We start from the raw sequence: 14,612 nt of genomic DNA, 5'->3' as shown, positions 1-14,612 counted from the left end.
CTTACTATCTATATTTTACCATACATACATTTTGAAAGGCTATTCAGACTGTCAACTTTCAACAATATCCAAAAACAGAACTTGTGATCCATAAATGCATGCAAGTCTTATTTCAGAAAACAACAACTACCAACAACAAAAACAAATCATGGCTTCTGCTAAAGTTCCTTTTAAGGAACGTCAGTTCACTTGGTGGCCATATTTGCAATGCCTCCAGGCAGCTTTTTTTTTTATTACTTATTTACTTGAATGGGGAACTCCTGAAATCTCAAAACATATTGTAAAATTAGCAATGAATCAGACATGAACGGTGTCATAAGATCAAATAGACTTAAACCTGTAGATTTTGTTTTGATTGAGTCATTGTGCATGTGCAGAAGTTCTACTTTCTCTGGGAACCAGAGCTTCTAATGGCAGCTGCATTGATGTTTGACTTTACCAACTGCTTATTAGCTCTTTTATTTATAAGAGTTCTGCCCATTAGTGAAAATAATATGAATTACTTTTTATTTGAACTGTCAGTTAACAGGAATTACAATTTATTCATGTACATGTATTAATGTATTATATATGCATGTAATGTACTTGTATGTAAAACAACTTTATATTATATAGTCTCTTACATAAATGTTTTAGTTTAGAACAAAGTGTGAGGTAATGAAATTAGGATGCTGAACTTTGCTTACCATGATGGCTAAATTGTCAAAGACTTTTGATTGATTCCGTGACTTAACTGTTGTTTTAGCCCACTGATGGGCCTGGTCACGAAATTTTGCCAAACGCACTGATTGCTTATATTTAAAATCAAGCAATTTTCCACACTACAAAAAGAGAAACAGAATTACATTGAGTATTAAAACAAATGCAATGCCATATAAATAAACAGTGTTAGTTATGCACAATCACCTTAACACAGGACCGGTGTCGGCAGTTCATCTTGATCCGGCAATGTGGACACTGGCGTAAAGTTGAACCTGGCATTTGGACTATACAAAAACAAAACAAAATGTGTAAATTTGACATAGCATAACAGACAGACATCACATACAAAACTTAAAGATAAATTAATCTTTGATAAGTATATAGTTTTTGAGAGTATATATATATATATACACACACACACACACACCATCATTCAAAAGTTTGGAAACGGTAAGATTTTTACTGTTTTTAAAAGAAGTTTCGTCTGCTCACCAAGGCTGTTATATAATTAAAAATACAGTAAAAACAGTAATATTGTGAAATATTATTGCAATTTAAAATATCTGTTTTCTATTTGAATATATTTTACAAAGTAATTTATTCTTGTGATCAAAGCTGAATTTTCAGCATCATTACTCCAGTCTTCAGAGTCACATGATCCTTCAGAAATCATTCTAATATGCTGATTTGCTGCTCAAGAAACATTTATGATTATTATCAATGCTGAAAACAGTTGTGTACTTTTTTTTCAGGATTCCTTGATGAATAGAAAGTTCAAAAGAACAGCATTTATCTGAAATACAAAGCTTTTGTAAAATTATACACTACCGTTCAAAAGTTTGGGGTCAGTAACAATTTTTATTTTTTGAAAAGAAATGAAAGAAATTAATACTTTTATTCAGCAAGGATGCATTAAATCGATCAAGTGACAGTAAAGACATTTAGAATGTTACAAAAGATTATATTTCAAATAAATGTTGTTCTTTTGAACTTTCTAATTATCAAAGAATCCTGAGAAAAAAATATTGTATACAAATATTTTGCCCAATAGTACACAATAAATGTTTCTTGAGCATCAAATCATCATATCAGAATGATTTCTGAAGGATCATGTGACACTGAAGACTGGAGTAATGATGCTAAAAAAATTCAGCTTTGATCACAAAGTATAAATTACTTTGTAAAATATATTCAAATAGAAAACCGTTATTTTAAATTGTAATAATATTTCACAATATTACTCTTTTTACTGTATTTTTAATTAAATAAACGCAGCCTTGGTTAGCAGAAGAAACTTCTTTTAAAAACCTTAAAAGTCTACCTCTCAAAAACGACATACTTATTAAAGAATAATACAGACTAATTTATTTTCATTATCATGAAAAGTATTTCAGGGATGGCCAAGATAAACACCCTAAAAAGTATGTGATTGTGCAGGGTTGTTAATCCACACATCTGTGATCTACACGTAATGCCTGCATGGACATAAAGTAGTGTGATCTCATCATAACGTAACCAAAAAACATGATGCGCACAGTTGACCCTCACTAAATTTTATCCCTAAAACATTTAATGAGAAATGATTTTAAACTGATATTAACCGCCTGACAACTGTAGGCCGACATGTGCATGCTCACTTAAGAAAATAAAGTTTGAATTATTGTATTTACAATAATTTGAGTTATCAAGAACTGATACTTTTTTGCTAATATATATATATATATATATATATATATATGTTTTTGCTAATTACTTACTTGGGTATTCTGATGATTGACGACTTTGATGATGATGCACGAGGTCGCACGATGAGGGGGCGGGATATTGATGATGGCGCTAAAAAAAGTTTAAACATTTGATTGGTTTCCAAGCGGGAGTGGGTGGTTCCTGAAACAGCGAAGGACTAAAAATCAGGGCAATACACTTTTTTAATTTATTTTTTTATTTATTATTAATACTTTTACTATTACAAATACAATCACAAACAAAGAAACAAAAATTCGTGTAACATTAAACAAGCAAAAAAAGAAAGAAAAGCAGAGAGCAGATTAAATAAAGCAGACATATAACTAATTCACATTGAATTAATGATGCTTCTGCAAGCATTTTTCTTTCCCCGTCGGGGATTGTTTAGAATTAAACTGTATTATGTAGTAGCAACATTCGTCCCCGCTAGAGATGATGAGTAAGTTATATAGCCTACAATAAGTTTCTGTAAAAAAAAAAAAAAAAATATTCTAAATAAGTATTCTAAATCAATATTTCTGCATATGCTGCTTCGGCACCTGCACGAGATGAAATCGTGAATCTTCGTTCGATTGAAGGGGCGGGACGATGATGATGACGTTGACTATAATACATTTCTGTGTGCAGTACATACGCATTTTCTATCAATGGAAGTTTAACGGGAGGGTTTTGCGTACCATATATACGCCAAATGTGACTTTGGCGTGTAAATACTACGCCGAATGAAAATGCAAACTCGTAGTATAGATACGCAGTAGCAGGAGACTGGGTTGACCCTTGATTCTTAATACTAACATGTTTCCCAGAAGACAAAAAAAGTACAATTTATTCTGTTCGTCCAATTCAAAAGTTTACATCCCCGACTCTTAATGTGTCGTGTTTCCTTCTGGAGCATCAGTGAATGTTTGAACCTCTTTTAATACTTGTGTTTGAGTCCCTCAGTTGTCCTCAGTGTGAAAAGATGGATATCAAAATCATACAGTCACTGCTGGAAAGGGTTCAAATATGCAGAAGATGCTGGAAAACTGAAGAATCTGCAGGACCTGGAGATTTTTTCTGAAGAACAGAGCTCAGTTTAACTGCTCAGAACAAACAAGGGACTCATGAACAACCATCACACAACAAAAAAACAGTCATGGATCATCCAGGTAACCACACACAGTATTAAGAATCAAGGGTATGTAAACTTTTGAATGGGGTCATTTTTATAAATTCAGCATTTTTTTTGTCTTGTGGACTTTATGTAAACAACTGTTATGTGAAATAGTTTATTAAGGACAGTACTAAATAAAAAATAACATGCAATTTTTATGATCCTCCTTATTTTGTTAAAATGATTCACATTTTTCTAGATTCTGCAAGGGGTATGTAAACTTTTGAGCTCAACTGTATAGACAGTGTATATAAGTAATTTATTATTTAGGAAAAAATGACAGAGTTTAGAGAGTTTATATATTTACAAGAGTGTGTTCACAGAAGAGTGACAGAAGTATTTTAAATGAATCTGTTACCAGCAAAGAGTGACAGATGATTTCATCAAAAATTCATTTTTTTATTGTTTTATATGATGATGACCTATTAAATTGTATCCTTAAATCTCATTATTTTACTGTTTTTTGTTAGTTTTTTGCTCATTGCTGTGTGATTGTTAGGATCTTTTTGGTGATTGTCAGTGTTGTTGATATGTGAGAACACTGAAAACATCAGCCTGTGATCACTGAATGTGACACAGTGACACTAGCAGCTCCATGATCTGCTCTCCACTATAGAGGCCTAAAGCTAGTAAGACTCACATATTTCTATATTCTAGTAGTTCCATTGGTTCTGTCATAGGAGACTCTGGTGTTGTGTTTAATTCATAGTTTATAGCGCCTCCTTGTGAACACTTGTCATTAATGCAGCTAGATCTTCTTAGTGGCCTCCTGTGTATTCTCCATTTATTTTAGTCTTTTTTTTTTTTATTTGGACATATATTTTGTTAAATTTATTTAGTTAAATAAAATAGAACGACCAGGTAGCTCATAATGTCCTGTGCCTTTCACCTGGTCTGCAATGATGAGACTAGACTTCGAAGGTCCACTCCATGATTTTAGAAGATAGTTTTCGATCTTCTAAGTGGATTATATTTACACGTATCTATATTTATTGAAATAATAATAATAAACATGTAACGACTCAAATTATTTTATTTATTAGCGTATTCAACTATTTATAATAATTGAAATAATTATTAATACCAATAATAAAACTGAATATTATTATTCAGTTAATTTATTAACATATTACTTTACTTTCAGCATTTATTTATTAACATATGTAACTATAAAAATTGAAAAAAATAATAAACACTAACTATTAAATAACTAACTATAAGTTATAACTGTTATTGTTTACAATCAGGCACGTGCACACATAGACATAAAAGGGGCTTGAGCCCCTGCCCTTTTTCTTCCTCGAGAGAAAGTGCCCTTTTTTTCTGCTTTTTTTTTATTTTATTTTTTTTTATTTTTAATAAATGAACATATATTCCTGTTTGCGCACAGCTTCCATGTCAAACAAATATATTTAGGCTGCTGAAAAAAAAAAAAAAAAAAATACTATATTAGGTCGGCTTTGTCGAGTTCAGATGCCCTCCCTCCTCGACACGCCATTCATTCCCGCACCCATGCGCGCCACGCCCCACCTCGTGTTTGCTGCTGACTGAAAACTTGTGACAACTATGCCCGGGAAAATGCAACTGCTGTCTGGCGATGAGAAGCGAAAAAGAAAAAAGCCCTAAATGGATCCATCCCGTGCATTTCTTTCAGGTACAGTATTGCATTAAAATACGAGAGGAACGTCGCCCAACGTAGCAAAGTAAAAGTACAGATTTTTCATTAGAAATGTACTCAAGTTAAAGTAAAAGTGCCCACATTTAAATCTACTCTAAAAAGTACAAATTTTCCAAAAAAATACTCAAGTAAATGTAACGAAGTAAATGTACTTCGTCACTACCCACCTCTGATTCCAACACATTAGGCCTAATTGATAATTAATTAAGAATATAAAAATGGTTGTGTCTTATTGGATGATGGAAACTCTCGGAGGACATTTCTCGGGAGTGACTCATTTTTGTGTTTATCTTATACATGTAGCTTTAATATCTTTGTTGTTATCTTTTTGCTTGTGGTATAGCCATATTTTTCTGTTTATTATTATTGATTGTATAATTTGTTGAATTTAATAAATTTTTTCTTGACTTTGATTTCGTTGTCTAATCCCTCTTTTATGTTACGGCTTGGAAGGAGCGGGTCGTAACACAGGCAGCTCATAATGTCCTGTGCTTTCACCTGGTCTGCTGTTATGACACTAGATGGTTTTGGATCTTCTAAATGGATTATATTTAGATATATTTATATTTACTGAAATATAATAATAATGATTAACATGTAACAACTCATATTATTATTTTTTTGTTATTTATTTTTTAACTTATTCAACTATTTATAATAATTGAAATAATTATTAATAATACAAATAATAAACATATTAACTATTTTATTAGCTACATGCTAATGATATATTTTATTGGACAAAACAGCATACTTTTAAAAAGAGTGTGGCAACACTATTTTACAGTGTCCTTGTTACACGGTACATGTAGTTATTAGAGTGATAACTATAAATTGGTCATAATAACACCATAATTATAACTTTTTAAATAATAATAATAAAAAAAAAAACTAAACTAAACCCTAATCCTACCCTAAACCTATAGTAAGTACATGTTAATTATTTTTACTTACATGTATAATTACACTAACTCGGACACCCTAAAATTAAGTGCTTATTACAGAAAAAAAAAAAAAAACTTTAAAGGAATATACTTGAGTGCTAAGCAAGTAAATGTGTAAATCAAGTAAAATCAAGAAAGTAAAAAAAGTAAATACTTTCAGAGGACCTTTCAACTTCAGTCCATATTAAAGTACTTTAAAAAAACTATAGGGTAACACTTTACATTAAGGTTCCCTTTGTAAAGGGTTTATAAAGGTGTTTGTTAATGAGTAATAAGTCATTTACAAATGTATTATAAATCATTAATAATGCAGTTATAACTGCATGAATAAAAAGGGCAACTTTAATGCAATACCTGCCAAATAGTGAGCCGTTTTTAACTCACATGTTATAAATGCTTAATAAATGTATTTATTAACACTTAACTCAAAACCAGATTTCTGGTTTATTTCATGATGCAGCAAAAATTGACTATCATAATTAGACTGAAGGGTGTTGTATTTGTGCTTTTCTTATTAATATCTCATGACTGCCACTTTTCTTACTATGTTGCTTACCAGAAGTTTCTGTCTTACCCATGATACTCTCCAAAAAGGTCATGATGCCTATCCACAGCAGTGTATAAAAACTGATTTCTTGTTTTTTAAAGATGAAATTCCAACTTTATTTTGAAAATAAAACCAAAGATAATAACCATAACTTGATTAGATATTAATAATGAAAAATTTAATTCCAGTATTAGTTACCTGTAAACCTTAATGTAGGGTGGACACTTGTGAAACATTTATTCATGAGTTATAAACATTAATAACCTGTGAAAGTGAACCTTAATGTAAAGTGAAAACCTGTGAACCATTTATTAACGAGTTATAAACTTTAATAACCTGTGAAAGTGAAACTTAATGTAAAGTGGAAACCTGTGAACCATTTATTAACGAGTTATAAACATTAATAACCTGTGAAAGTGAACCTTAATGTAAAGTGGAAACCTGTGAACCATTTATGAATGAGTTATAAACATTAATAACCTGTGAAAGTGAACCTTAATGTAAAGTGGAAACCTGTGAACCATTTATGAATGAGTTATAAACATTAATAACCTGTGAAAGTGAACCTTAATGTAAAGTGGAAACCTGTGAACCATTTATTAATGAGTTATGAACATTAATAACCTGTGAAAGTGAACCTTAATGTAAAGTGGAAACCTGTGAACCATTTATTAATGAGTTATAAACATTAATAACCTGTGAAAGTGAACCTTAATGTAAAGTGAACCACATGTGAACCATTTATTAATAAGTTATAAACATTAATAACCTGTGAAAGTGAACCTTAATGTAAAGTAGAAACCTGTGAACCATTTATTAATGAGTTATAAACATTAATAACCTGTGAAAGTGAACCTTAATGTAAAGTGGAAACCTGTGAACCATCTATTAATAAGTTTCAAAAATTAATAACCTGTGAAAGTGAATCTTGTTCAATGAACATGTAAATAAGTGTCTGAAACATTACATTCAGTTTGACCTAAGTATGAGCACAATGGCCTGAATAAGTTCAGAATGATGATGATGATGATGATGATGATGATGACTTTACTGGTATTTTAAAATGTGGACAAGAAAAATGATAAAGAATGGGTGGATGTGATCACACTTTTGACTGGTGGTAGTTTAGGTTTTACTCCTGCTCCATTGTATTTTTAAATTACATAAACACAGTTACTGCAACAATATCCCCAGGTTTTACTGCAGTGAAGCTCAGGTTTTCTGTAAATGATGATGATTGGATGGGTTTATTCACCTGTGACACAGCAGCCAGTGTCAGGGGCTCTTTCAGAGGGGTGGGCTGAGACTCTGAAAACACACATCCCTTCTCAGTACGAATAAAATGACCTTCAACCTCATCAAGAGGGAGAGCGTCTGTAAAACACACAGAACATGATTAAATCACAGTCAACGTGTAAAATAGCATATTGACATCTGAATCTTACCTATAAGTTTATGTGATAATGTCAGTGGTATTTCTCCACAGTATTTTACATTGCTATAAAAGTGACTCTTATCAAAATCTCTTTCATTACAACTTTCACTCTCACAGAATTCTTGTTCGTCGCTAAATGTAGCGCTGGCGACGGCCGAGAAAAATAAAAATAATGTGAAATCATGTTTTGTCATTACATCAAGCTCACAGACATCATCTTTTTTACTATTTGTATCCTGTTCTTCATTACATCACGGAAGTAGAAAAATACATCAGAACTGTTTCCTGTTACGCAAACAATCCTTGTGTTCCACCAGAGGGCGCTCATCGGCTCAAAAACCAGAATGCTCCATTTATGCTATATTCGGGACTTTTTATCTTTTTGGAAATGTATGCGCGCTTTAAACTATAACCGATTAAATCTATTAATTATATGGATTCAGAAGCTGTCGTACAAATGGAAACTCTCGGAACTTTCTCACTATAATGATTAAATAAGTATCTAGACCAATAATCACAGACGACTGTGATTGGCGCTGTAAAAAGTAACAGGTACCATGTGATCATTAATAATACTCCGAAATGAAGATTGAAATGAATGCAGCCTAATGAATATGTGATTTTTTTGTAAAAAAAAAAAAAAAAAAAAAAAAAATGCAAACATGTTTTAAACCCCCAAACCCCTTTTGTGCATTGGCGTCTGGACACTTTTAAATTCAGCAACCCCAAAGCTATAAAAACGATTTAATTCACTTTTATAATTATATGCAGCTATTTATATTTATTAAAATATAATAATAATTGTTGCTATTATTATTATCATTAACATGAAACGATGTATAATAATGTTTAAATTGTTTTTGTTAATATTTATTTATTTTATTACCATATTTAACTATTTATGATAATTTGCATTTAGCCTACATTTATTCATTTTTAAATAAATTAAATAATAGACTTGTTACATACATGGACCGGCAATAGTTTTAGACTTAGAGATAATTCTTTATACTGCTATCAGAGTTTGGGGGAACATGTAGGTCCTATTTGAAGCTGTACCCCCCAAAAATGTGTAGGTCTAGTTTTTGGAGAAGACTGGAACTAAACAAGTAAGGAAAGGTGAGGAACCTCATGGTCAATCTTGTGATGTCAGCTAAAGTTATAGTTAATTAGTGGATGTGAAGAGGAGGAGGAATGAGTGGTTCTGAGTAACAAATTTAATAACAAGGGAAGCAGGACTAGATAGATTCTGTTTAGGTGAGATGTGGAATAATATGCTGATGAACGTGACATAAACAGACAGGTGACCTGTCTCGATCACCCGCTTTCACTACACAGAGCACACCGCCCTCTACCGGCTAAAACAAGAACGAATAATCTGTTATGGCTCCTAAATGCATTATCCGTGTCATATAAACATGTTTGTTTGGAGTTTATCAGCACACTAAACTGATTGAACTCAAGCAGTTTAATCACGTGCCGCTCTCGCGTGATCACAGATAAAAGTGAAAGTAAAAGAAAGCTGATGTTTCGCCATTTTAAACAGACTGTCGATTCCTTAAACTTTAAATTATTATTACAACTTTTATAAAACCTTAGACAGGAATTTATGTGAAGCGTGATGGAAGAGATGGAGGAGTTTGTGAATCGGGTGGCTGTGTAGATTTTGATGAAGGTGATTGTTCACATCTCCCTTTACAGGTGAATTACACATTAATATTTTCTCTGAAACCATTAATAAAAATGTTTAACAATGTTTAATGTTTAACAATGACTGTTTCAACTGTTCAGCTTCATTATGGATGACACTCAAACATCCAGAGATGAAGATTTTTCTCCAGGATTCAGGTACTTTGAATAAACACATTAAATAACCTTTTATATAATAAAAGAGATTTCTTTTATTTCAAATTTCTTGAAAACAGTGTCTAAACCCTCCTCAAGTGCTTTTCATTAAAAACCTCTGAAGATCTTACATTATGATGATTATCATCAAAAATGATTAAATCTGTTCTGTTATAGTTCAGTTCAGCAGGAGAGATCAGAGCCAGAGCCCAGCTGTGTGTCTATGAGGAGTGACAGGTCTATGCCTCTTCCATTCAATTTTAAGAATGAGGATACACAGACTGATCTCAGGTATAACATTTCTAAAAGACATGATTGGCATTTTAATATTATGGTGTTTTTGTATTTTTTATTTATGATATTCATACTAGACATTGTTGTCTTCACCTGATGCAAGAGAGACACATCTATGAGTGTGCCTAGTTCAAATTCATGGCTTGGATTCAGATACAGCATTTCATTGAAAGAGACGTTTAGCCTATATTATTTTAAACACCCAGCTTAAAAGGACTACAGTTTTTTTGTTTGGTACCAGCACCAATATCAGAGTGTCTGATTCTTGATTCTCTTCATGATGTTTAAGGTCAATCCTGCCACAAAGATCAGCCGTAACAAAACCCGTCTGTAAGAAGAACGACCAGTCTATGAATCAACTACAGGACTTTGATGAAAGCAGGTATATGTGTCAAATAAATTGTGAGATTATTTTGTTGAGATAATACACATTTCATAAACCTTATGATATATTCTTGGTCATGATACAGAGAACAAATAAGACATTTTACTCTATATATCTATCTATCTCTATATTTAACTCTCGAAACCATGGTATTTTAATTTTACAGCCATGAAGTCCTCAAGTTTAGATCAAATCTGATGAAGAAGTTTGAGCATCTGTATGAAGGAACAGCAAAGCAGGGAAACCCAACACTCCTGAATGAGATCTACACAGAGCTCTACATCACAGAGGGTGACAGTGGAGAGATCAGTAATGAGCATGAGGTGAGACAGATTGAGACACAATCCAGGAGAGCAGCAACAGAGGACACACCGATCAAATGCAATGACATCTTCAGACCTTTACCTGGACAAAACAAACCCATCAGAACTGTGCTGACAAAGGGAGTCGCTGGCATTGGAAAAACAGTCTCTGTGCAGAAGTTCATCCTAGACTGGGCTGAAGGGAAAGTGAATCAGGACGTCCAGCTCATATTTCCACTTCCTTTCAGAGAGCTCAATCTGATGAAGGACAAAACACTCAGTCTTTCAGATCTTCTTCATGACTTTTTCCCTGAAACAAAAAAAATGGAAATATCCAGTGACAAATATAAAGTGTTGTTTATCTTTGATGGTCTGGATGAGTGTCGTTTTAACTTACATTTTCAAAGGAATGAGACTCTACGAGATGCAAACAAAAAGAAATCAGTGGACGTGCTGCTGATGAACCTCATTGCGGGGAATCTGCTTCCCTCTGCTCTCATCTGGATCACCTCCAGACCAGCAGCAGCTGAACTCATCCCCTCTGAGTGTGTCCATCGAGTGACAGAGGTACGAGGCTTCAATGAGCCACAGAAGGAGGAATACTTCAGGAAGAGAATCAGTGATCAGAGTCTGGCCAATAAAATCATCTCACACCTGAAGTCATCAAGGAGCCTCTACATCATGTGCCACATCCCAGTGTTCTGCTGGATCTCTGCCACTGTTCTAGAGAAGATGTTGAGTGAAGCAGAGATTGGAGAGATTCCCAAGACTCTCACTCAAATGTACACACACTTCCTGATCCTTCAGACCGACATTAAACATGAGAAAGACTATAAGAAGAACCTGACAGATGAAGACATGATCCTCAAACTGGGGAAAGTGGCTTTTCAGCAGCTTGTGAAAGGCAATGTGATCTTCTATGAGGAAGACCTGAGAGAGTGTGGCATTGATGTGACAGAAGCATCAGTGTACTCTGGATTGTGCACTCAGATCTTCAGAGAGGAGTCAGGCTTGTATCAGGGGAAAGTCTTCTGCTTTGTTCATCTGAGTGTTCAGGAACATCTAGCGGCTTTATATGTGCACCTCTGCTTCACAAACAACAACAGAAATCTATTTGATCCAGTCACCAAATCAGATTTGTTGTCTATAATTAAGGACCGGTTTCAACTCATGTTTAAACATGTTTCATTTTCTGAGCTCCATCAGAGAGCTGTGAATGAGGCTCTACAAAGTAAAAATGGACATCTGGACCTTTTTCTACGGTTCCTTCTGGGTCTGTCAGTCGAGTCTCATCAGATTCTCCTACAGGGACTAATGACACTGAGAAGAAGCCAATCTGACAGAAATGAGAAAACAGTTGAGTACATCAAGGAGAAGATCAGGACCATTGACTCTCCAGAGAAATCCATCAATCTGTTCCACTGTCTGAATGAACTGGGTGATCATTCACTAGTGGAGGAAATACAACAGTATCTGAAATCTGGAACAATAAGTAAAGCCAGACTCTCTTCATCTCAGTGGTCAGCTGTAGTTTTTGTGTTGTTGACATCAGAGAAGAAGCTGGATGAGTTTGATATTAATAAATTTGTTGGAGAAAACAATAAAGCTGAAAAACTGAAGGTTCTTCAGAAGCTGCTGCCTGTGATTAAAGTTCAGTAAGTATCAGTGAGAACAATCACTTCACTGTAAGACAAAAGAAAATCAAAAGCTCATAAATCTTAAAAACAAACAAACATTTATTGTATCAGTTATTGGAGCAATATGGCAGCATGCTTGAAACACAGTTTTGATTACAACAATATAAATGTACCCTGATTGTTTTTATTGTTTTTCTGAAATGTATTTCTTAAATGATGGGGAGATGTGATTGAGAAACAATACAAGCTGGACTCAAACTCCTATTAAAGACAATGTATTCAACATGAGGATTAGTTTGAAACAAACAAGTTTAATGTTAGAAATGAATTAGTATTTAAACCATTGATATGGATTTGGTCAACGTTAAAGCCAATGTCTTTGCAAATTGTCAAATTTGCAAAGCTATTGTTGCAAATTTGACAATAAAACTTGACTACTTAACTAAGGTTGTTTATCAACATTTTAACAATTACATTTTAAACCCACAAACAAAGCCCAGCTCTTATAATACAGGGAAAAACTAGACAGAGCCAAATACTGGAATATAAAGTGCAAAGGGCAAAATCTATAGGAAATATAATATCCTAATATGTATAATACATCATGTGTAATATGACATAATAAAGCACAAAATATTATGAAAAAAGAAGCTATCATGGTTGAGATATCGGTTGATGGTTGTAAAATTCATGTCATGGGAATAATTTCATGGGAATGATTTGTCTTAATTTTATGCTAGACAAAGAGATCCCCTGATCCAGGACTATAAAGTAGTTTTCCTGGCAGCAATGGGAAAAAAAATCAAATATTTGTGTATGTTTATTAGTTATTCACCTGCAAGGCATTAATCCAAGAATTAATGATAATGAATCCAACTCCAAGTCTAGCCCAAGCATGCAATTTCATGGTCTTACATTTAGAGCAAAGCGTGGAGTTAGTTGGGATAATTTTATGTTGTAAATGTTGTGTCTGTTCAGCCTGTGCAGAATCTTGAACTGAACAGCTTTTGATCTTTTGCACTCTGAGAGTTTGTTTTTCTGAGTCCACACCATGTCCCATTTGTCCCAAATTGTCTAATTTTTCTCTATTTTCTATTGCTTTTTGTTTTCAGTTCATAGTGTTTAACAAGTATGATTTTCATCTCTCTACAGTCTGAGTGATTGTGGAGTCACAGAGAAAGATTGTGCTGCTCTGACTTCAGTTCTGAGATCAAACCCTTCACACCTAAGAGATCTGGATCTGAATAATAAAAAACTACGAGATTTGGGTGTGAAGCTTCTTTCTGTTGTACTGGAAGATCCTGACTGTAAACTGGAGAAACTCTGGTAAGATCATCTCTCTCATAGTCAGACATGTTTTTGTCTTCTGTAAGACTAAATCAGGGTTTCTGAAATCCGGCACTGGAGGGCCGCTGCCCTGTAGAGTTTAGCTCAAACCCTGATCAAACTCTCCTTCCTGTAACTCTGAAGACCTGGATTAGCTTGTTCAGGTGTCTTTGATTAGAGTTGGAGCTAAACTCTGCAGGACAGCGGATTTGAGGAATTGTATACTGAAAAATGTAAGAATTTTAAATATTTGTACTGGAAAACAAAAATACTGAGTAAGGAAAGTTTTTTTTCAGTGTACTATTTAGGAAATCAGCTTTTAAAATATATTTTCAGTAAACCGTATATCTCAGCGCAAATAAATGATTCTGAAGATGAACTCTGGTATGAACTAGTGACAGTATTACTTCTTCATATCACTGTTATTTTTATCATGATATACAGTATTGTCACATTATTGAATGACATTACAAAAACAGGTTGAAACCATACACAATAAAAATGTATAAAGTTTGTGCAGCGCAGGGCTTTTCCTATCATTATTTCTAAGGATGCTGTTTTTTAGAAGGAAGCTGTCTGACTCTGAGATGAAGAACATGAACTTGGTTTGTGTAACAT

General features: G+C 33.5%; 2 protein-coding genes across 51 annotated transcripts in view; one reads left to right on the top strand and one right to left on the bottom strand.

Annotated features, from left to right (window-relative positions):
* LOC127505693 (protein adenylyltransferase SelO-like) overlaps positions 1-14,612 on the bottom strand; it is a 557,335-nt gene that overhangs the window by 24,912 nt on the left and 517,811 nt on the right. For 2 of the 23 annotated variants that reach the window (XM_051881402.1, XM_051881416.1), the window contains exons 3-5: positions 2,460-2,538; positions 907-986; positions 687-821 (exon numbers count right to left, since the gene is read on the bottom strand). The exons of 14 other annotated variants lie outside the window; for them this stretch is intronic. In XM_051881402.1, the coding sequence (XP_051737362.1) occupies positions 687-821; positions 907-986; positions 2,460-2,538 (294 nt within the window). Of the gene's footprint in view, positions 1-686; positions 822-906; positions 987-2,459; positions 2,539-8,025; positions 8,145-8,215; positions 8,484-14,612 lie in introns of those variants that run through there. 7 more of the 23 variants (XM_051881411.1, XM_051881415.1, XM_051881405.1 and 4 more) reach the window with 7 other exon arrangements.
* LOC127505684 (NACHT, LRR and PYD domains-containing protein 12-like) overlaps positions 1-14,612 on the top strand; it is a 113,689-nt gene that overhangs the window by 16,728 nt on the left and 82,349 nt on the right. For 21 of the 28 annotated variants that reach the window (XR_007927769.1, XR_007927768.1, XR_007927778.1 and 18 more), the window contains exons 5-6: positions 10,896-12,686; positions 13,821-13,994. Coding sequence is in view for 5 of the 28 variants with exons in the window: in XM_051881376.1 (XP_051737336.1) it covers positions 10,896-12,686; positions 13,821-13,994 (1,965 nt within the window). In the remaining 23 variants the exon portion in view is untranslated. Of the gene's footprint in view, positions 1-9,822; positions 9,907-9,996; positions 10,054-10,227; positions 10,342-10,633; positions 10,727-10,895; positions 12,687-13,820; positions 13,995-14,612 lie in introns of all 28 variants that reach the window. The other 7 variants (XR_007927772.1, XR_007927771.1, XR_007927764.1 and 4 more) reach the window with 4 other exon arrangements.

The sequence above is a fragment of the Ctenopharyngodon idella genome, chromosome 23 (genome assembly GCF_019924925.1).
Source record: "Ctenopharyngodon idella isolate HZGC_01 chromosome 23, HZGC01, whole genome shotgun sequence".
NCBI lineage: Eukaryota > Metazoa > Chordata > Actinopteri > Cypriniformes > Xenocyprididae > Ctenopharyngodon > Ctenopharyngodon idella.
This window is presented reverse-complemented; position numbering and strand designations above follow the sequence as displayed.